This window comes from Eurytemora carolleeae, unplaced genomic scaffold (genome assembly GCF_000591075.1).
Source record: "Eurytemora carolleeae unplaced genomic scaffold, Eaff_2.0 scaffold287, whole genome shotgun sequence".
NCBI classification, from domain to species: domain Eukaryota; kingdom Metazoa; phylum Arthropoda; class Copepoda; order Calanoida; family Temoridae; genus Eurytemora; species Eurytemora carolleeae.
This window is the reverse complement of record NW_019396221.1, coordinates 213723-234501: the sequence shown is the minus strand read 5'-3', so window position 1 is coordinate 234501 and position 20779 is coordinate 213723. Positions and strand designations below refer to the sequence as shown.

General features: G+C 35.1%; 5 protein-coding genes across 7 annotated transcripts in view; all 5 read left to right on the top strand.

Annotated features, from left to right (window-relative positions):
- LOC111698553 (DNA-dependent protein kinase catalytic subunit-like) overlaps positions 1-3273 on the top strand; it is a 20985-nt gene extending 17712 nt beyond the window's left edge. Inside the window, 5 exon segments of the mRNA XM_023468910.1 lie at positions 347-533; positions 810-932; positions 1390-1461; positions 2100-2232; positions 2805-3273. Of these exon segments, the coding sequence (XP_023324678.1) occupies positions 347-533; positions 810-932; positions 1390-1461; positions 2100-2232; positions 2805-2927 (638 nt within the window). The 3' untranslated portion in view covers positions 2928-3273.
- LOC111698552 (XK-related protein 4) overlaps positions 1-11315 on the top strand; it is a 15377-nt gene extending 4062 nt beyond the window's left edge. Inside the window, exons 1-11 of one of the 3 annotated variants that reach the window (XR_002764559.1) lie at positions 4812-5444; positions 5993-6146; positions 7065-7166; positions 7768-7864; positions 8027-8175; positions 8383-8511; positions 8665-8795; positions 8891-9270; positions 9688-9825; positions 10145-10594; positions 10988-11315. Coding sequence is in view for 2 of the 3 variants with exons in the window: in XM_023468907.1 (XP_023324675.1) it covers positions 5192-5444; positions 5993-6146; positions 7065-7166; positions 7768-7864; positions 8027-8175; positions 8383-8511; positions 8665-8795; positions 8891-9270; positions 9688-9825; positions 10145-10279 (1668 nt within the window). In the remaining variant the exon portion in view is untranslated. Of the gene's footprint in view, positions 1-4811; positions 5445-5992; positions 6147-7064; positions 7167-7767; positions 7865-8026; positions 8176-8382; positions 8512-8664; positions 8796-8890; positions 9271-9687; positions 9826-10144; positions 10595-10987 lie in introns of those variants that run through there. The other 2 variants (XM_023468907.1, XM_023468908.1) reach the window with 2 other exon arrangements.
- LOC111698562 (SUMO-conjugating enzyme UBC9-A) lies at positions 3283-4816 on the top strand. Its single transcript, XM_023468918.1, has 4 exons — positions 3283-3350; positions 3855-4060; positions 4396-4472; positions 4691-4816. Exons 1-4 carry the CDS (start codon positions 3283-3285, stop codon positions 4814-4816), a joined length of 477 nt encoding a protein of 158 aa, XP_023324686.1.
- LOC111698561 (zinc finger protein 622-like) lies at positions 11301-16746 on the top strand. Its single transcript, XM_023468917.1, is given in 8 exon segments — positions 11301-11394; positions 12233-12386; positions 12613-12903; positions 13126-13213; positions 14388-14517; positions 16105-16178; positions 16383-16474; positions 16623-16746. Coding segments are annotated over 8 exon segments (1026 nt in total). The 5' UTR covers positions 11301-11321.
- The window catches only part of LOC111698551 (zinc finger protein 62 homolog), an 8442-nt gene continuing 4297 nt past the window's right edge, over positions 16635-20779 (top strand). Inside the window, exons 1-7 of the mRNA XM_023468906.1 lie at positions 16635-16723; positions 17311-17713; positions 17885-18047; positions 18678-18877; positions 19002-19188; positions 19435-20006; positions 20497-20748. Of these exons, the coding sequence (XP_023324674.1) occupies positions 17495-17713; positions 17885-18047; positions 18678-18877; positions 19002-19188; positions 19435-20006; positions 20497-20748 (1593 nt within the window). The 5' untranslated portion in view covers positions 16635-16723; positions 17311-17494. The remainder of the gene's footprint in view (positions 16724-17310; positions 17714-17884; positions 18048-18677; positions 18878-19001; positions 19189-19434; positions 20007-20496; positions 20749-20779) is intronic.

Here is a 20779-nt window from a genome sequence, read left to right as displayed (position 1 = left end):
AGTAGTTTGAAGTGATCCTCTATTTTAAGCGCTGAAACTTAAAACATTTTACAAGCAATTGCTCTTCTCAATTCTATTTCAAGTTTTTTTTTAAAGAACCAACATAATTCACATCATTTACTTACATGCCTGATTCATAACGGTATCTTCTATTTGCTTTATCTGTGTAACATTGTGGAAGATATTTTTGGTCTTTATCCCTTAAAGAGATCAATTTTGTCAATTTCCTTCCTGGTCTATGCTTCACAAGTAAAAGATTGTTATTCTAAAATCAACCTGGGTTTATCCTTGCTTAAACTACCCCGAGTTAATTTACATTCTATTTTAATATTTCATATTTGTTTAGGTATTGGTGACCGGCATTTGTCTAATTATCTGGTCTGCCAGAAGACTGGAAGGGTTGTAACTATAGATTTTGGATACGCATTCGGTATATCAACATCATTCCTTCAAATCCCGGAGCTAGTTCAGGTTCGTCTTACTCCGCAGATATTAGCAGTTATGGAACCACTCGGCACTCATGGACTTTTCAGGTTAGCGCCATTCAATCTTAATTTTAAGTTAATTGTATTCAAATGGTTTTTTGACGATTCACTTCGATTCCCTTTTAAACTGTTAAACACATGTCCGTGTTCCCGCGACATTTTTATTTATTTAATCTGAAGATTTTCACTTTATAAAGAACCAGAAAATCAGGCATTTCTAATTTCCAATTATTAATATTTAGCAGACGTATTTCTGAATTAATCAAATGCTTTTTCCAGCAAAAGAATATTCTTACATCCTAAGCATGTATCTCATTTATTAAGAGAGACGATGGTTCAAGTCCTGCGGTGTCTCCGGGAGCACCCTGAGATGTTGATCTCAGCACTCAACACCTTTCTGCAGGAACCAACCCTGGATTGGATAAGATCAGCAAACATTGAAGCCAGGTTATTAATGTTTATTATCAGATTTTTAAAGCTCTTGAAAAAATAGTTTTTATGTTATGTTTTAAATCAACTTTAAAACTCCTAAACAATCATTTTTGTGGAAAATTTTTATTTGGCGGCGTTACTTCTTGATAAAGGAGTTTAGTTTTTGCCACAAACGCTGAGTTTCAAATCTCTATATCTTTGCAACCCATTGTGTAGACCTTTGTTATTTCAAACTATGAATTCTGTTAGATCAAATGACGTAAATTTGAAATATCAAAGGTATACGCCATCGGGTTGATAAGATATAGTGATTAGAAGATTAGAGTTTGTGGCAAAAACTCATTCACTTTGATTTCGATTATGTAGATTTTTCTACATCGTTTCCCAAACATGTGAATTATTCAAGGCTGGGGTGCAATGAATAGTATAGAACAACCTGTATTAGTTTTTAATTTAAATGGTGTTTGCCAAGGAATAAGAAAATTAAGAAGAAAGAGGAAGATCATAGAGAAGAGTTTCCGAAACAACGTGTTGGGATGACCAGGTAAGAAAAACTGTTGGATTAGGTTTAAAATAAATTCTTTTATGTGTAACATTGGAGAAGGACATTCATACGCCATAGCACTCTGATTTGATTTGATTTGATTTGACAAATAATATTCGGCAAAAATTTTAAATGATTCTGTTCTCACAAATCCGAACAGCTTTTGAGGTCGTAAATTATGTACGAAAACCACCTAAGCCCTGATCTACATCGACTGAATTCAATATCCAGAGCAAAAACTTGAGTTTTAAATGGAGAGATCGGTAAAAGACAAACATTTAATATACTCAATTATTTTATACGATGCATAAGAGAATTTTTAATCAATCAATCGAGAAAAGACAGCTGACTTGTATTTCGTTATCATCATTGTCACTCTGACAGGTCAAATCTTAACTAAAACTAAAGCAATTAACTTAATACGTAGAATCACTTAGATACAGATAATGATTTTAGAAGATTTACTTTGGGTTTGGGGAGTGGGTGGAGGGCACCCTTAGAGTCTGATTTGATTAACAACCTTTGAATATATCATCAAAAGAAATACAATACAGAAGTGAAAGTCATGATATCCATTTTAATTTCGACTTTAATATTAAAGTTTTATCTGAAGAAGAGGGAAAATTTTCTTTGTGAAGGCGTAAGCTGGAAGGAGTGCATCCTAGTATTATAACCTGTGAAGAACTCCGAGCTGGAGTCGATAAATCGGATTTAAATAAACTAGTTTCTGCAGTGGAGGGGGAGAGATTGAGCACATCGGGAAAGAGAAAGGTTCGACATTTTTTTCATCGGAACCATTTTAGCTTGTTTATTCTTTGTCAATTATAAGTCCATGTTTTACTGTTTACTGAGTGACTGCTTATGAAAATTTTACATATTAAAAGAATCCTTAAAATATTGTATATATTCGATGTTCATATCCTATAAATTCTATATTCATTCTATATTCATATCTATAAGATTTGGAAGAACAAGAGGCAGAAATTACAGAAAACATTTTTTTCGCTCAAACCTTAAACTATTTGGGTAAAATAATTGGAGAAAGATTCGAGTTAAATTAGAAAAACTTGAGGGCGCAATTTATAAGCTTAGACTTGAGTTTCAATCCCTGAGTCTCAACTCTCAATTATCAATATTCAAAATTAGATCCGACTTTAAGTGTTTTTTTTTCATAAGAATTACTGTTTTTTAAACTAGACTCAACTCTAGGTAAAATGTGTTTCAACACATTTAAGGCTCGAGTCTTAATGGTGACTTAGTCTTGAGACTAATTTCTCCCTATTTATTGAAATTTCAGCATGACTTAGTTTTAGCGAACAGTTCCTTTAATATCAAATGTTCAGGATGCTCTGTGTGATGATGAGACAGGGTTGTCTCCGAGTGATCAGGTTGATATTCTGATACATCAGTCAACAGATAAAAATCTACTGGGTCGGATGTATGTTGGTTGGGATCCATTCGCCTAAACTCTATTCTTCATTCCTGCTCGAAAATACTCTTTTATCCGCTAAATCGATCTTTTGCGCCGCCATTTTCGAATTAAAGTAAATCTCTTTTTTTAAGTTTGTTTGTTACTGTACTAACTATAACAAGACCGTCTGCACGATGCTCATTGCGCAAAAGAATGTTTTTTTGCAACAAAAAACTTTTTTATCTCATGTTGTGTGATAATCTAATTAATTCTGGTGTGAAAATTGATTGTGATATTACTAGTGTTATGTCTTAAAGAGCTGTGATTGATTGACATTACCCTGTATTGCAGGCCAACGATTTTGTGATTTCAAAATTTTGATCATTTTGTCGATTATTTCAGAGCTAATAATGTCTGGTATCGCTCAAGCCCGGCTATCGGAAGAAAGGAAGGCGTGGAGGAAGGATCATCCTTTCGGGTAAGTTGGTTCTTAAGACAAGCTTGACGAGGAACGATTGATACGTTGTAATACCTCAAGGAGCGCCGTGGAATGATGAAATTTTAAGACTTATTAAATAAAATATTTGCAGGAATTAAATTTATGTTGTTTTATGTGCGAATATTGAAATTGCACAATATTTTTGTGAAAGAAAGTCCACAAGCGTAATGTTATTAAACCATGAAAGGATCTCGCTAAGACAATACAATGAAGTTACTTTTGACATATAAATAAATGAATAAATAAATCACCTGGGAGGGGAGGGGGGGGGGGAGAATAGTAAATTTGTAATTGAGAGGCAAGATGTTTTTTACATTTTTTAAACTGTTACTCCGGAAATCCATTTATTTTTCCCATTTTATCATTTGGGGAAAAAAAGATTATTCTCAAAAAGTGAGAAGACAGTATCTTTGGAGTGTGTGTGCTCATCTATGTTTGTCCAAAAATGGTTGGAATTGCTTGGTTCTATTGTTTAACATTTAGATATATCGCTCGACCGATGAAGAACGCTGATGGTTCGATGAACCTGATGCTCTGGGAGTACGCTATTCCTGGTAAGAAGGGAACCCCCTGGGAGGGAGGTCTGTACAAGGGACAGATTATCTTCAAGGATGACTATCCCAGCACTCCACCAAAGGTCAAGTTCGTCCCTCCACTTTTCCATCCCAACGTCTACCCATCAGGAACAGGTTAGTTAGTAAACATTAATTTTGGGTAACTTAGGTTTTTACTTTTTTTTAACAAAGTTTGAAGGATTTGTTAAAATTGATTAATATTTCTTGGTCGAACTGACCCGACATCTTAGTTTATTTATTAATATATGAGAATATTTTATTTTAAGATTGGTTTTATTTTTGATTATTCGATTTAATTTTTAAATATTTCATTGATTTCCTGACTTTAAAAATCTATTTTCTGTTGGTTGGTTTGGATGTGTATTAATTAAAATACATATAAATGGATTGATTGATTTATTGATTGATTGATTGATTGATTGATTGATTGATTGATGTATCTACTCAAGTCTGCTTGTCCCTGCTGGATGAGGAGAAGGATTGGCGTCCTGCCATCACCATCAAACAGATCCTTCTCGGGATTCAGGTAAAAAAAAATCATCACTAATTTTCTTTTTTCAATCATTTCATATAAATTTTAATTTGATATTAGTATTATCAAGTTTATGTTATTTCAGTTTTTGCCTCTTGTGTATTATTAAATTTCACCAAAGCTTCCTAATATAACGTAAAGAATAATTATTTTTAAAATACATTTTTAGATTTTTTTTGTTTTATTTTTATTATAACCCCGTTGTGTGCTAGGACCTACTGAACGATCCGAACATCAAGGATCCGGCCCAGGCTGAGGCGTACACCTGCTACTGTCAGAACAAGACAGAGTACGAGAAGAGAGTTCGTGCACAAGCTAGGGCCATGGCCGGAGAATAAACCGGTTCTTCTCACTACTCCAACTCCTACCCGGAGTATTACAGAGCAGTATTAACGGGTTCTTCTCTTAACTCCAACTCCTACTCGGAGTTGAAGTCAGGAGAATAACCATGTTTTTCTCCCTGATCATGCTCCTACTCGACTTCTTAGAGCATCTCTCGACGTGAATAATTCTACAATTGTTTTAGAACATTCAAGATTAATTTAGATCATGTCCATCATTCAACTATGTCAAGTATTACACACTCCTGATTTTAACGTAGAATCAGGAACTTGCTTTTAAAACTTTTTTTAGTTTTGTCATAATTTAATCTTTTTTCATTCCTCTGTACCCTTGTTGCAAAGAAAATATCAGTTCCAGATAAAGAATGAGAAATGACTGACGTGCTCCAGCCCAAGATGGCCGGCAGTGGCATTGAGTGGATTGGAACACGAACATGGAAGGCGATAAAAGACGGAACTCTGAAAACCCGATCCCTCCCTGCTGAAACTGGACGGAGACGCGATGAACCTGAGCAGGCTCCGTTTCTGAACGGGAAAAGTCGGGAAGGAACGGACGAAGTTGATGCTCTGCCAGAAACCTTGAGATATAATTGGTTCGACCTTCTCTGCACCTTAATCTCTATAGGTAGGGAACCTTATATCTTTGGGTTTTATGGTTTTTATCTGCACGGTGTGGTGCGTGGTGCCCTGAAGGCAGTCTGGGGGTTTCAGAGTTAAACTTGACTTGATTTGACAACTTGGTACGTTTCGAAAATATTTTTAATCAGCGTACTGGTGATTTAAAAAAAACTTCATTTGCATTACGAAAATAACTACAACTGTTATGGGATAATCCATAATATTTTTTGAACAAGAGAAGTAAAGATTAAGAAACTGGGGGTTTTAGATTAAATATGACTTGATTTGACAACTTGGTACGTTTCGAGAATATTTTCAATCATCCTACTGGTGATTTTCAAAAAGAACATATTCTGAAGTGTCAACTTCTCAAAATGTATAATTTAAATGGTTTTCTAATAAGTTTTATAGTCTACGGCCCTATACAGTAATTTCCATCATTTTGTGATTATTTTTGACATACTCTCGGCCTTGAATTTAGAATGCACGAAATTATGGTTGACTAAGAGGCTATTATAAATATTTTTGTTAATGTAAACATGTTTGCATATTTAGTAACGTATATAATGGATCTTGTAATGGACTGTATCGTGGCATACTACTTCTACCACCTGGCGGTGGACCATGGAATCTATCATTACTGGTATTTCGGACTCACCACCTTCTTCATTGTCTTCCCATCCCTCACCATGACCGGGTTCAGCTTCAGGGAACACATGCAAATAATATATTTTAATATCCCTAGTAATAAAAGTTTTTTTCTTTCATTTTCTGACTTAAAGTTATTATTAGTCAAGTCTTTATTGGGTCTAAGCGATACATATGAGGTTTATACAAAGTACGATCTCAGAGTTTTGAATAGAATTTATCATTTACTCGTAATTAAATAAAGGCATAATGAGTTGTACAAAATGAAAAATGATAAATGAAAACCCAAAAAATTAAAAAATTAGACACATTTTGAAAAATATTTGTCAACTTCTTTTAAGACGGCAGGAAACAATCAACAAAATATAAACTTAGGAATAAAGTAGAGTTTAAATAAAAAGGGCGTTTCACCAGAATTGAATTAGCATAAATGTACATATGGGCGTTTCACCAGAAATAAATTAGTGTAATCAGGTTCCCGAATATATTATACACGTGTTAACTTCCTATAACGTACCGGGGAACATTCAACAGATTCATAGTAATAAGATTAGTACTCAGCGTAAGTTTATCATAAAGCGGGTTTCTGGCTTAAAGTGATTGTAAGTTTAATTTCAGGGGCATGCCAGATTCACAATGGTATCCTTTAAACCTTTGACTGATTAAGGACGACAGACTTTGCCTTATTTATCTATAGAAACGCCTATAATTGTAGAACACTTTGTTAGCAAGCTGTTTTATATTTTTATGGCAGATTAATATTTATTTTCTAGAAGTGACAGAATATAAATATTCACATAAAAAAAAGATGAAAACCGCGTTGGACAGCATAATCTAGATTTTCCAGAAATAAATGTGAAGTCATCCACGTTGAGTTCACACAATACGGTAGCTTAAATTTTATTTAATTATTGCCGGTTTCACAATTTTCATCAATTTTTATACTAATATATAAAATACATTTGTATGGTTTTAACAGATGGTATCTGCTGGATAGTGATATGAGCGTTAAGAGGGTTTCTACCCGTCGTTGGATTTTCAGACTTATCATTCTATTTTTTCAAGTAGCTCCTATTCTTAGGTAAGTTCTATTTTTTCAAGTAGCTCTATTCTTAGATAAGTTCTATTCTGTCAAGTTGCTCCTATTCTTAGTTAAATTCTATTCTGTCAAATGACTCATATTCTTGGTTAAATTCTATTCTGTCAAGTAGCGCTCCTATTCTTGGTTAAATTCTATTCTGTCAAGTAGCTCCTATTCTTGGTTAAATTCTATTCTGTCAAGTAGCTCCTATTCTTGATTAAATTCTTTTCTGTCAAGTAGCTCCTATTCTAAGGTAAGTTCTATTCTGTCAAGTAGCTCCTATTTTTGGTTAAATTCTATTCTGTCAAGTAGCTCCTATTTTTGGTTAAATTCTATACTGTCAAGTAGCTCCTATTCTTTCTATATTGCATATATTTTAATGTACATATTTATACGAATGAATTGTTATGAATATATTAATATCAATGTTAAACAAATTTAATTAATGATGGCCTATTTTTTTAAGAAGTGAATTGTTTGTGTCATGATTTTTTCTTCTTTTCTTTGTTTGTTTCAAACCTAAATTGTCCACTACACCATTTAATGTATATTGTACACTGTACACTGTACAGTGTACACTGCATACTGTACATTTATTCAGGTACATCGATAGTATACGGTACGGGTTGCTGAGTAGAATGGAAAAGTGTAAGGAGGAGAGAGCAGTAAATAACATTGAGAAAGCAAAACATAGAAAGGTAATACTAAATGAAGTAAGATACCTTAAAACTATACAATTGGACTTTTGAAGAAACTCAACTGTCATTTTTAACCATGAACAAATGAACTAAAAAGCTTTCAAACTTATTTTGATGTTCCTTTAAAATTCAGGGTCTGGATATAAATGAAATATTATTAAGGCCCGTATCAAGTACTACACCTTGATGGTGTACGAGGATGCTGATGCTACCCTGCTCCGTCTCTTCGAGTCCTTCATGGAGTCCGCCCCACAGCTGGTTCTACAGATATATATACTTATCAAGGATCCACATGCTAACAGGAAAACCGGGTCTAAAGTTAAAACATATTTTTTTCTAATTAATTTCCCCTTTCTGACAGATTTCATTTTTGTATGAAGATGTATCTTCATTTTTTTTCAAACCTATGAAGTCTTTTTAAGTGTTGAATTCTGATTTTAGCCTAAGAAGTTTTGAATTTAGATTAATCCTTATAATGGCTGAATTCTTTAATTTATCCTAGAACCGGGTGAATTTAGGATCAATAATGCGCAATTGATCGATGAAGGAATTGATCCTTATCTAAAGCTGACAATCCTCGTCCTGTCCGTAACCTCCAGCCTGGTATCACTAGCCTGGTCCCTTGTTGTCTACCATAGATCACTCAGGTAGACAAGCTTTTGACGGAGGGGAGGGGGGGGGTCTTTATCATTATTTTTTATAATCGCTTAGGAATTATAAAATTTTAAACCCCAGCAACAACAAATCATTTCCAAGACATTGTCGAGTAAGAACTAAGAACTATCAAGTTTTTCTTCAAGGTACACCTTCGATGACAAGAACAACATCACCCTGATCGGGACCCTCTTCCAGTTCCTCTGGCAGTTCGCCAGCATTACAGCCAGGGTTCTTGCACTTGCACTCTTTGCTTCAATTTTTCCTAAATGGATAGGTAAATTCTAGTCTAAGTAAAGATATATATGTAAAAACTTTCTACAAACTTAAAGCATTTTTCTCTCAAATTTTAATTTATAAAGCTTTTACTAGGACCATTTTGTGCTGCGCACTGGCTCGTCATGTCCTCATGGATCATCTTCCAACGCACGCACGCTTGTAACTCGCACTTTGAAGAGTTTCTGTTTGCTCTCGTTCTCGGAGCAATCTACATCTTCTCCTTCTTCAACGCCAAGGAAGAGCAGACGAGATACAAGTATCTGATGTACTTCACCTTCTCCTTCCTGGAGAACTCCGCCCTGCTGGGGATTTGGTTCTGGAAGGTTGAGAAGACGGCCTGGTATGTATTCCCAGCCTTGTTCGGGCACTACTTTGCCTTCTTCGGGGGGATAATGTTCATGCTGTGCTACTACGTGTGGTTCCATCCAACCGGGATTGAGATGCCTTTCTTCAAGTTTCTTCAAGGAGATCAGGTATAAACCAGTTTGTCATTCCCATCAGGTAAACTACAGCCTCAATTACACATTAAATTTCTACAAAAAATAATGTCGTTAAATCATCTTTAAATTGTCTAAATCTTATATATATTTAAATAAAAGGCCCTACACAAAAGATTACAAAAAAATAAAAGCAAAGAAATTGAGAATAGGAAGTGAGGCTGAAAGGAAAAAATGGCGTACTGTTGTAGTTAGTAATTTTCATGTCACATAAAAGGGGAGAAGATTGGAAGACACAGCTCGTCAAAATTATGAATAGTATAAAAAATACATTTATAATTCACAGGAAGAGCAGAGAAAAATTTTTGTTATCAGCACTTATTTACATGAAAGACATTTAGAACTGAAAGCATTTAATTGTTGAACCGAAATGTAACCTTGTTCATTGTTCAGAGAGCAAGAGAAGCTAATAAAGGAGAGAAGGCTAAAGGAGATGTTGGTCCGATTACTATGCAGTCTCTGGTTGCCTCGGATCTGGAACCAGTAGAGGAGGATATAAGAACCAGCGCCTCATCACCGGACCTAAAACCGGTAAACAAATCTAAATACAAAAATTTAATCTAAAACTTTTTAAGAGTTAAGAAAAATATTTACTAAAGGACTCTTACGCTCCTTACGCCACTGCCACAGTCCTTAAGGTTGCAGATGTGCAGGCGCGCCGCCATTAGTCTTACCTCAATCTAAATTTCACTTCACCAACTGTAAGTGTGAAAATCCCGCAAATTCTAACATAACAAATAAGCACTATCCGTGATAATAATAATAAAGATGATTCTTTGAAAAAAGAAGTTTGACGTTAAAAGTTGTTGATGTTGAGAGTGTTTAAATATTTTAACTGACCTATTTCTAGGATACCGTCGACGGGACGGCTGGTTTAAATCTAGATCGTCTCCGGCGTTCTTACAGTGTTCCTCCGAGAGCTAGAGAGTTGATGGCAACTCGTAAACTCAAGTACATGGGTCAACTCTCACAGGATTCAGTTTAACATTAGTTTTTCTATTAATAATCTTTAGAGGCGGATGCAGGGAGGGGGGATTGAGGAGAAAAATCTATGGTTTCCAGGGTTTTCAGCCCCTAACAAGTGCTGAGCCCTCCCCCCCCCCCTTCTGGAAAGAATAAAAATGTAAATAAAAATTTCCTGTGTACGCCCCTGATTATCTCCACCAAATGCACGAATGAAAATTATTTTTTACATCGAACAAAATTAACCGAATTTTTTACTCAATTGATCTGCTGGAAATCAAATGAAACGATCTGATAGCAAAAAAGTTTAAAACCATATTAATTGATGAATAACAAGGTTAATTGGAAAAATATTTGATTTAAACTTGAAAGGATTTAGAAAATTGTTTTTTTTAGGCTCATTCTATTTTGATTTGATTTTAATTAACGATTAAAATCTATAAGAGAACCATTATATATTTTTTTAAATGAACATTATTCTTCTTTGCCTTTTATGTAAAAATATACCAAAGAAACGTTTGCAAAACCGTCCAAAGCAGTTCGATAATTATAATTAGGTTAAAAAATTGAAGATCATGAACATTTTAATTTGGTTTAGGGTTCAAATTATTAAATATTTAAATACATGAATGTGGTATTTAAATTTTTTTGTATGTAATTGTTCGCAATTTAGCATCATATTCCCAAATTACGAAAAAAATCTGTTTTTAAATAAAATCAATTATCTAAGAAATGAAAATATCGACCAGTGCCTTCTACTCCGAAGAAACCCTCCAATTGTTATGCTATTTTCCTAAAGGGACTTTAGGCGTAATTTCAAGTGATCCTCCATTTGTAGAGTCACGTGACAGCAATTCAACCGTAATTCGAATGATTTACACACGAAGCGCTATCTACTCGATGAACAGTAAAATGTTTGATGGCACCGCTTTAAATCGGGCATTGCAATCTTTGCTTGGATGATCACTTGAAATTACGCTTACAGTTCCTTTTAATGACGTTATATGTAATTTCTTTTGTTGATACTTCTTTTTAAGCTTCTTTGTTAATTTTTCAGATAGAAGATGAGTCGTTTAACTTGTCTGACTTGTCAGGTTGGATTCACAGATAATGAACTTCATAGAATTCATTTTAAAGGTTAGTTGACATCTTCTATACGGCCGAACCAAATGATGAAGAACCCTGGGTTGAATATGATTAGTTACGATTAAAAGAACATGCACGCTAATAAAAATTATTCCCAATTCTAATCTAAAAAAATTGTTTAATATTTATTCAAAAGTACTGAGAAGAATTAAAATTAAGTTTAAACAATACCAACCTAAATCACATGTTATTTAACATTTTTATTTGAAAGTTTTATCAATCTACCTCTTAATAATTTAAAGTTTTTGCAAACTGCAGTGGGTTATTGATTCACTCGGCGTCATCAATTGTTTCATATACTGCACTGAAAGCTCTAAAATCTGATGCATTTTAAATTTGCAATTTTTCGATTTTTTCATTCCCATTTTTCCTGGCAATTCTAATCGTGCTGTGAATTTCTTATCCTTATTCTGTGTTTATTTATCTGACACAGAAGTGCATTGTAATGGTATTTTTAAGAATCGGAATAAGATCAGAAGAGAGAAAACAAAAAGTCACATTTACAGATTTAATTTGATTTTTCGTAAAATTTTGCCCTCTAGGATTCCGTCCTTTTATTTATATACTAGCTTGGGAACCAAGCGTTGCCTAGGCTACATAGTTATTCCCCCCGTTTACCCGCACTTGGTCGATATAACCTGGAAACTTAGACTCTCAAACCCAAGCTAAGAACATTCCCGTGGTTTTCCCGAGTTTCCCAATCAAAATTTGAGGCAAATCTGTCAAGGAGTTCCTGAGTTATGATCGGACAAACAAACAGAGATTACAACTTTAGATATATAGATTAAAAAAATTGATTGTTCTGAATATTAATGATTGATTGATTTAGGGGATTGGCACAGATACAATCTGAAGAGAAAGGTTGCCAACCTGCCTATGGTGACAGCTGCTGAGTTTGAAGTGAGGAAAGAAGCGCACGAAGCGCAGGCGAAAAAGGAGAGTGGAGATGTCAAACAGCAGTCCACGTACTGTATTGCTTGCAGGTACTTTTTAATTTGCATATTTATCTAAATAATAAAGCTTTATGCTCAAATACATATATATACATGTTCGCTATACCTTGCCAAACGGCTGGTCCAAGTTGGCTTAAATTTGTAGGAAGCCCATTTTTTAATTTTGAAATTCCACGGGCAACAACGCCCAACTGGAACTTTAGCTAGTTAATCTTATATCTTAAGCGCTGAAAGTTTTAAAGAAACGTTGTTTTAGAAAAAATATAACGAACACGAAGGCTTACGAGAATCACCTGAATTCCAAGAAGCACAAGGACATGGTCCTCAAGGTCGGAGAAGAGGACTTGGGTAGGATCAAGGAGAAGGCCAAGATTGTCCTCAAGAAGGATGTGGTAGAAAAGGAGGGGGAGGAGAACGAGGATGACGAGGACGAAATGGAAGTGGAAGAGGTTGACTCCGATGAGTGGGAGGAGGAGGAGGATCCAATTCCAATTACAGATTGTGTTTTCTGTTCTCATCATTCAGCTAACCTTGACAATAATATCAAGTATTTTTTTTTACTTTTTTAAAGTTTTGAATTTAGAATTGGTGATGACTCGAAAATGTCTTCTTTTTTCTCATATATAACTTTTTTCTCCTCTTTTATATCACTTATAATGTATTTGTGCTTTTAAACTTCACAATGGTCCATGCATGTTTTGAGAAAGATTCAATTGTGAGCTTTCATCCACATTTACACTCATACATATTGCTTAACACTTTATTCTAGACATATGATGGAAGCCCATTCATTCTTCATTCCGGATCCAGAGTTTCTTATAAACATGGAGGGCTTAATTGAGTACCTTGGAGCAAAGGTAGGAATATATTTTGAGCAAAAGTCTATACTTGGAGCTAAAGTTTGTACTTATAGCTAAGATAGGAATATTCTTGAAGCAAAGGTAGGAATATACTTAGAGCAAAGGTAGGAATATGCTTGGAGCAAAGGTAGGAATATATTTCGAGCAAAGGTAGGAATATACTTGGAGCAAAGGTAGGAATATACTTGGATCGAAGGTAGCTTGGAGCTACCTTCGGGATCACAAGTGTCAATATTTAGTTCGAACAAAGTATAACATGTGTCTATATTTAGTTCGGACAAAGTGTCACGTGTCTATATTAAGATCGGACAGGGTCACATGTGTCTATATTTAGGTCGGACAGGGTCACATGTGTCTATATTTAGGTCGGACAGGGTCACATGAGTCTATATTAAGATCGGACAGGGTCACTAGTGTCTATATTTAGGTCGGACAGGGTCACATGAGTCTATATTTAGGTCGGACAGGGTCACATGAGTCTATATTAAGATCGGACAGGGTCACTAGTGTCTATATTTAGGTCGGACAGGGTCACATGAGTCTATATTTAGGTCGGACAGGGTCACATGTGTCAATATTTAGTTCGGACAGAGTATCACATGTGTCTATATTTAGATCGGACACGGTCACATGTGTCTATGTTTTTTTCGGACCGGGTCACATGTGTCTATATTTAGGTCGGACAGGGTCACATGTGTCTATATTCAGATCGGATAGGGACACATGTGTCTATATCTAGGTCGGACAGGGTCACATGTGTCTATATTTAGGTCGGACAGGGTCACATGTGTCTATATTTAGGTCGGACAGGGTCACATGTGTCTATATTTAGGTCGGACAGGGTCACATGTGTCTATATTTAGGTCGGAGAGGGTCACATGTGTCTATATTTAGGTCGGAAAGGGTCACATGTGTCTATATTTAGATCGGACAGGGTCACATGTATCTATATTGAGGTCGGACAGGGTTACATGTGCCTATATGTAGGTCGGACAGGGTCACATGTGTCTATATTTAGGTCGGACAGGGTCACATGAGTATATTTAGGTCGGACAGGGTAACATTAGTCTATATTTTGGTCGGACAGGGTCACATGAGTCTATATTTAGGTCGGACAGGGTCACATGTGTCTTTATTTAGATCGGACAGGGTCACATGAGTCTATATTTAGGTCGGACAGGGTCACATGTGTTTATGGTGCTGTGAGAAAGGAAAAGCTTTCCAAAGTCTTGGTTCTGTTCAACGCCACATGCTTGATAAAGGACATTGTAAACTCAAACACGAAGGAGAAACTCTCATAGGTTAGTTAAAACTTTGATATTACAACTAATCATACAGAGCGTGAAAATCGACTAAATATACAGCGTGACCCACAAAGAATGAGACTTGAATGACAGCCTGAAAATTTGTAAATTTGAACTTGCGTTTAGTCCTTCAAATAGTCTTGAAATTAATTTTTAAAATTTTGATAAATTAATGAACAAGGATTCAGTTGCAGAGATCTATGATTGTGAGAAATAAGACTAAATAGATTCCATACAGTAGTCTTTGAAGTCGCATCTTACTCTGTATTTTAACAGAAGAAATACAAAACGGGAAAATAATGACTTTATCATCCCAAAAGACAATTAAGAAACTAAATAACCCGAGCTGAAAACTTTAGAATGGTGGACATCAAGATTAATGCTTAAACTCCTGTTTTTACTAAACCCAAGATTATTTTAAAACGCATTTGATATACAAGAAAGAAGTTAAAAATTTATCCATTCTGAGTGTCATGTTAATATGTACTCTAACTTTTGAAAAACCGGTTTTGATTTCTGGTGTTGTGGTGTCATGCCAATTGAACTAAACAAGTTTTGGATTAATGTTTTTTAAGACTAATGTTCAAAATGACAATTTCATATTAACATGATTACATTTGTATTTGTTTAAATGCTTTAAAAGCCGGCTTGTGAAAAGCTGACTTCAATTCAGTCGATATAGCATTGTATCAGTATTTGTTATCAAACGTAAGTTTTATGCAGTAGAAAAATCCAAAAAGATGATTAAGAACAAAAACAAAAGTTTGTCCATAGGAAAATCAGATAAAACGATCGTGATCAAGGATATCTCATTCTAAAGTTTTCAGCTCAGGCCAAATACTTAATTAAAAAGTAGACCTAGAGTTCCTAGGAAGGTTTTGTCAGAGATATGATATATCATTTACATATAGTAATCTTACTTAAATTATCTGATTTTATGCATTTTCTTTCGGAAACCATGCATAATTCATTTGATTTTAGACAATTTTGTAAAAGCATTTTAAATTTAATTTTGCTTAACTTGTAAATACGTATTATCTTTTAGTTTTCTTGATATTCTGCAGATCCGTATATTCATTTAATTCTGTACAATTTTGTAGATGCGATTTTTTTTTAATTCTGTAGAATTTTGTAGACGCGATTTTTTAATTAATTCTGTAGAATTTTGTAAATGTGTTTTTTAATTTAGTTCCATTACAATTTTGTAAATGCGTATTTTAATTTAATTCTGTTTGTAAGTGCGTATTTTTATTGAACTTTTACAATTTGTTTAATGCTTTTTCTTGTTAAATTTTGCGCAACTTTTAAAATCATAATCCCTTTTAGGTTTTTTTTTGTAATTCTGTACATAGATTCGTAAATTCATTTAATTTTTTGCAAGTTCTTAAGTGCGTATATTATTAAAAAATTTTCAAGTTTGTAAATGCGTATATTTATTTCATTTTTTGCAAGTTTGTAAATGCGTATATTTATTTAATTTTTTTGCAAGTTTGTAAATGCGTATTTTATTTTCATTTTTTGCAACTTTGTAAATGCGTATATTTTTATTTATTTGCTGGTTGGTTATTGCATATTTTTATGTAGAGTATGCTGAGTACTATGATTACAGTTCAAGTTACCCTGAAGGAGAAGATGGGGAGAGTTCAGACCATTCGCAGGAAAATATTCAATCTTTAGTTCTTGAAGATCTAATGGCTTTTTGTAAACAATTAAAACCAGTTCCTTAAAAAGGAGATAACTTATCATTGGGTTTAAACCAAGGTCTTACCCCATAAATATGGGCTAGACCAATACCTAATCTAGTACGTTAAGATTGTACTTGAAGAAGACAAGGATAAAGATCTGAATGTATGGTTGAGTAGGATACTGAGGTGGATCTGGATACACTGGATGATACTGGTTTCCAGCTCGTCCTTCCTTCAGGAGCTAAAATAGGGCATAGATCCTAACTTAGGTTAGCATATGTTAATATTTTATGGGGAATGAAGGGGGGGGGGGGGGGGTACGACAAAAACGTTTGTTCGATGTTATTGGGCTAATTTAAAAAATAATAAAATATAATGAATAGGTTTTTTTAAAATGTGATTTATTGATTGTTGCAGATATTACCGACAGAGTCTAAATCCTAACCGAGACCTTGTCCCTGTTGATAAATCTACATCAGGTCGTCTTCTCAAAACCTACAGAGCATTCGGTTGGATAGGTGAGCACTCAATATCTTATTAAAGGGAGTGTACACTAATATTAAGGGGTAATGGCCCTAGTGGTCTTCGAAGAACGGTTCATATCAAATTCTTAAAAATTGCGTAAAAAGGTTTTTCTTGAAATTGGCCATTGGATCCATAGATTCAGTTCAAAAAATATCCTTACAAAATCCTGACCAACATTGTTTTATCTTTTTCCTGTTAGATTGTCTTGTTGTATTATCATATACGTCCCATTTTGCTGTAAGCTCACTGTATACAGTAATAACTAGAAAAATTCTGGAATGAACTTCGTACTTTCTTTAGTTACAACTGATATATTTCTCAAAAATATTTTGGGCAACTTTTTAGAAATAAATTTCGTCAAGTTCCCAAACATTTGATAAAAATGTAATTATTAAATTAAAGAGACTACAATCATTCTAGTTATTCTTGTTATCTCTGTTTCTACCAACTTTTTAAATGGATATTGGTAGAGGAATTAAGACAAAAATGGTCCCGGAACAAACATTAAAATGTTCAATCTACTCAACCTAATGGTCTTTAACTTTGAATGTAAAACGGATTCAATTTTTGCTATTTTTAGGAACAAATCGTGTTGAGGTTGCCAAGAAGGCGCGAGACATCAAGTTCATGCACAGAATGCAGAACAAGAACTACATGAAGCTAGGCACCAAGGCCAACAGGCTTCAAACCCACTTCCTCGACAGGAACGGCATGTGCATGTAGAATTGCAGAAATTTTTTAAATCCTTATTTTCAGATTTTAAAATGGGCACCTTGTCGAAGTCCAACATGTGCAGGTTATGCGGGTGGGAGGATGAGAAGAACATGAGGATTGAGGAGCAGGAGGTTTGCATTGTCATCAACAGCATGAACCTCCTCACCGCGAAGGTGTCGGAGTTGATCGAGCAGAACATGAACCTGATCCTAGAGACAAGTTTGGATTTACCGGACAAGATTTGTCCTGAGTGTAAAACAGGGGTTCAGGTCGGACATATTCAAAATTCCTAAGGTTTTTTTCCCGCCAAATTCAGTTTCTTGATTTTATTCCCTGCTGTCTAGTTGATTTTAAATTTTGGACATAAATTATTTTAATTATGTCAAGAAGCTTCGGTAATATTGAATTTAAGACGCAGCCTTAATCATCCTTTGTTCTAGGTTACTGCCGAGTTTTTAGCCCGGGTACGTGAAGGTCAGATCTATATACAGAAACTTTTGAAGGCTCAAGGTTCTTCATGTAGTCTAGAGAAGAGAATAAAGATGAATTGCGATGCTAAACCATCAAACCGAAGCTCAGGGAAGCGCGGCAGACCAAAGAAAGGTAAAATTTTGGACTATTAATCATATCATAAGAACCTAACAGAGCTGAAAACTCTTGTATTTGATACGCTTAATGAGGCCAGATCTGAACCGGCTTAACCACTAGATCCCATATGGGCAATTGGGGGAGCTCAACCATATTTTCATTGTATTGTAACCTGTAGGTATGACAGTCCTCTCGTGTGCAAAGCTTCAAAATTTCTCGACTTCTGGCTGTTCGAATTCTGCAATCAAACAGTCAACTGTGTAACAATCCTTGGATGTTAAGTATTCTAAGGTGGGGCATGGCTCAAATTTGGTCTTGTGGCTGAGCACTTCGCAATTACAAAGTAAACAAAAGTAGCATTAGAAGTATATTTATTATATACCTCATAAACAGAAGGCTGGGCTGAAAAACCAGGAATGGGGAGGGCTTGAAACTCCAATCCACTACAGTAGTCTTAGGCAATCCCTGCAACTTATGATTTGATTTGGGTTACACTTTCTAGGATACAAACTAAAGAATAAATTAATCTTAATAGTAATAAAAATTGGAGATCGAGCATTGATCTCGATATCCACAATTCAAAAGCTTTCAGCTCAGGTCTGTTTTTGTCAATATTAAATCTGACCTGATATAGATTGTATATAGGATGTGAGAAAATACGGCCCCCTCCCGCTCCTTCCCTTGGTAACGAGTACACTGCTTTGAAGCGACGACGAAAACCTCCAAAACATTTGGCCGAGTTCCTAGATGTTGACGGGAATGACGGAGGTCGCTTTCATGATTCCGCGGATGAGGATAATATCTTAAATATCGACGAAGATCCCACGGAGGAGTATAATCCATTGGTGAATTTAAATTAATTAAAATTATTAAGAAGTGTCCTAAAAGGCGCAATTACTAATGAAAATTAAATGATTGCAGGGGAAAGATTCAAAATTAGTTTCCTTGATTAAATTTTAAAATGTTCAGGGTAAACCGTGTGTGGATGCTACATCGAGTTCACAGAGTGCAGTGCTTTGTGTTTACAAATGTGATTTCTGTGATAATATTTTCAACGCGGAGAACGGTTTAATCAGGCACACGGAGAGTGCTCACGCTGAGTTTATGTACCGTTGTGCTTACCCAACCTGTGAACTTCTTGTTAGAAACAAAAAAGGTCAGAGCAAGTATATGAATTTTTTATTTTAGCAACCGATCATTACATGCGGGTCCCATGACTAAGAAAAACCAAGGGAAAAGGATTTATGTATAATTTTTTAATAACGGCGTACAGTATAAGAATTTATCTGGTACACTAAACAGTAAACAGCTTTTTTTGTAATCAAAGATTAGACCATTGTGAACTGTTTATTACAAATTGCTGCCTGAAATAACCCAATTCTTCAATCTTATGTTTTTACAGAGCTGATATCTCACCAGTCTAGTACAAAGCATCAGGGGATAATTACTGTATCTCTACTCCAACCTGGAGTAAACCAATCCCAACCTGATCCTTCAACCTTCTTTAGTACCTCCAAACCTGATCCTCCTGGACTCCAGTCCCTTGGGAAGAATATTCTTCTAGAGGATGATGTGGATGGTCTGGAGGAGAGTCTCCTGGCTGGAGTACAGTTCGGAGGCAACCCTGATGATCCCCTGGATGGACCTGGTCTTAGTATGGCAGATCTCGTCGCTCTACCCAGCTCCAAACCTTCTCTCAGTCGATGTTTACTCTGTGATAGTCCATTTGAACCTGGAGAAAAAGATCATGTCTGTCCCGTCCTCCTTTACAATTGTGACTCATGTCCTGAGGTGTTCAGGTCCAAGATAGCGTATAGGACGCATCTAAACAAAGTTCACAATTTGTCCGAATCCCGGATGTATGAATGTGATCAATGTACTCGAATATTCACTGCTCCGAGTAGTCTTCATTACCACAGGGATTCTACACATACCACTCTCACATACAAGTGTGAGGAGGAGGGGTGCTCTAAGGTAGTTCAAAATTTAAAGGGACTGTCACCAGTATTTAAAGCTGTCATGGATTTACAATTGTACCATTTAAATCTCTATCTTGGGAAACCAGCTTTGCCTATAAACTAAGTTTTCCACTTAAAAGTCGATCCACTCAGAATTATCGAGCAAAGCTAAGAACATTCTCGTGGTTCTACTGAGTGTACTAACCAACATTTTATGCAAATCAGGACAGGGGTTTCTGAGTTATGATAGGACAAACAAACACACAAACAGAGAATACTACTTCATTTTAAATGTATTTTCGATGATTTAGTTTTACAATAGGAATAATTTTAAGATACGTTATTTGACAACAGAATATATTCTCATGGGATAATAGGATACTGTTGTATTTTAACAGCTTATTTGAATTCGGGATAATGTGCAGAAAATAGTCCCCCATTTAGAAAAGTAAAAATTTTGTTTAATGTGATTCATCTGTTTTGCAGTATTATATTTTTATTTTTAGGTGTTTAAAGTTAAGAACCTACTTACTCGACACAAGAGGAGCCACGGGAATAAACGACCCTTTAAATGTGAAAAATGTGATAAAGGATTTAAGTCTTACAATAATTTGAAATCTCACATCAGCTCACATGAACTTACTGACAAGTCCTTCTGTGATATATGCGGACAAGCGTTTAAGCATGCTTCTAGTTTGAATCTGCACATGAGGCTCCACACTGGGGAGAAAAAGTATGTCTGCACGTTTTGTGGGAAGGTATAAATATTTGATTAGACATCCCCAACCA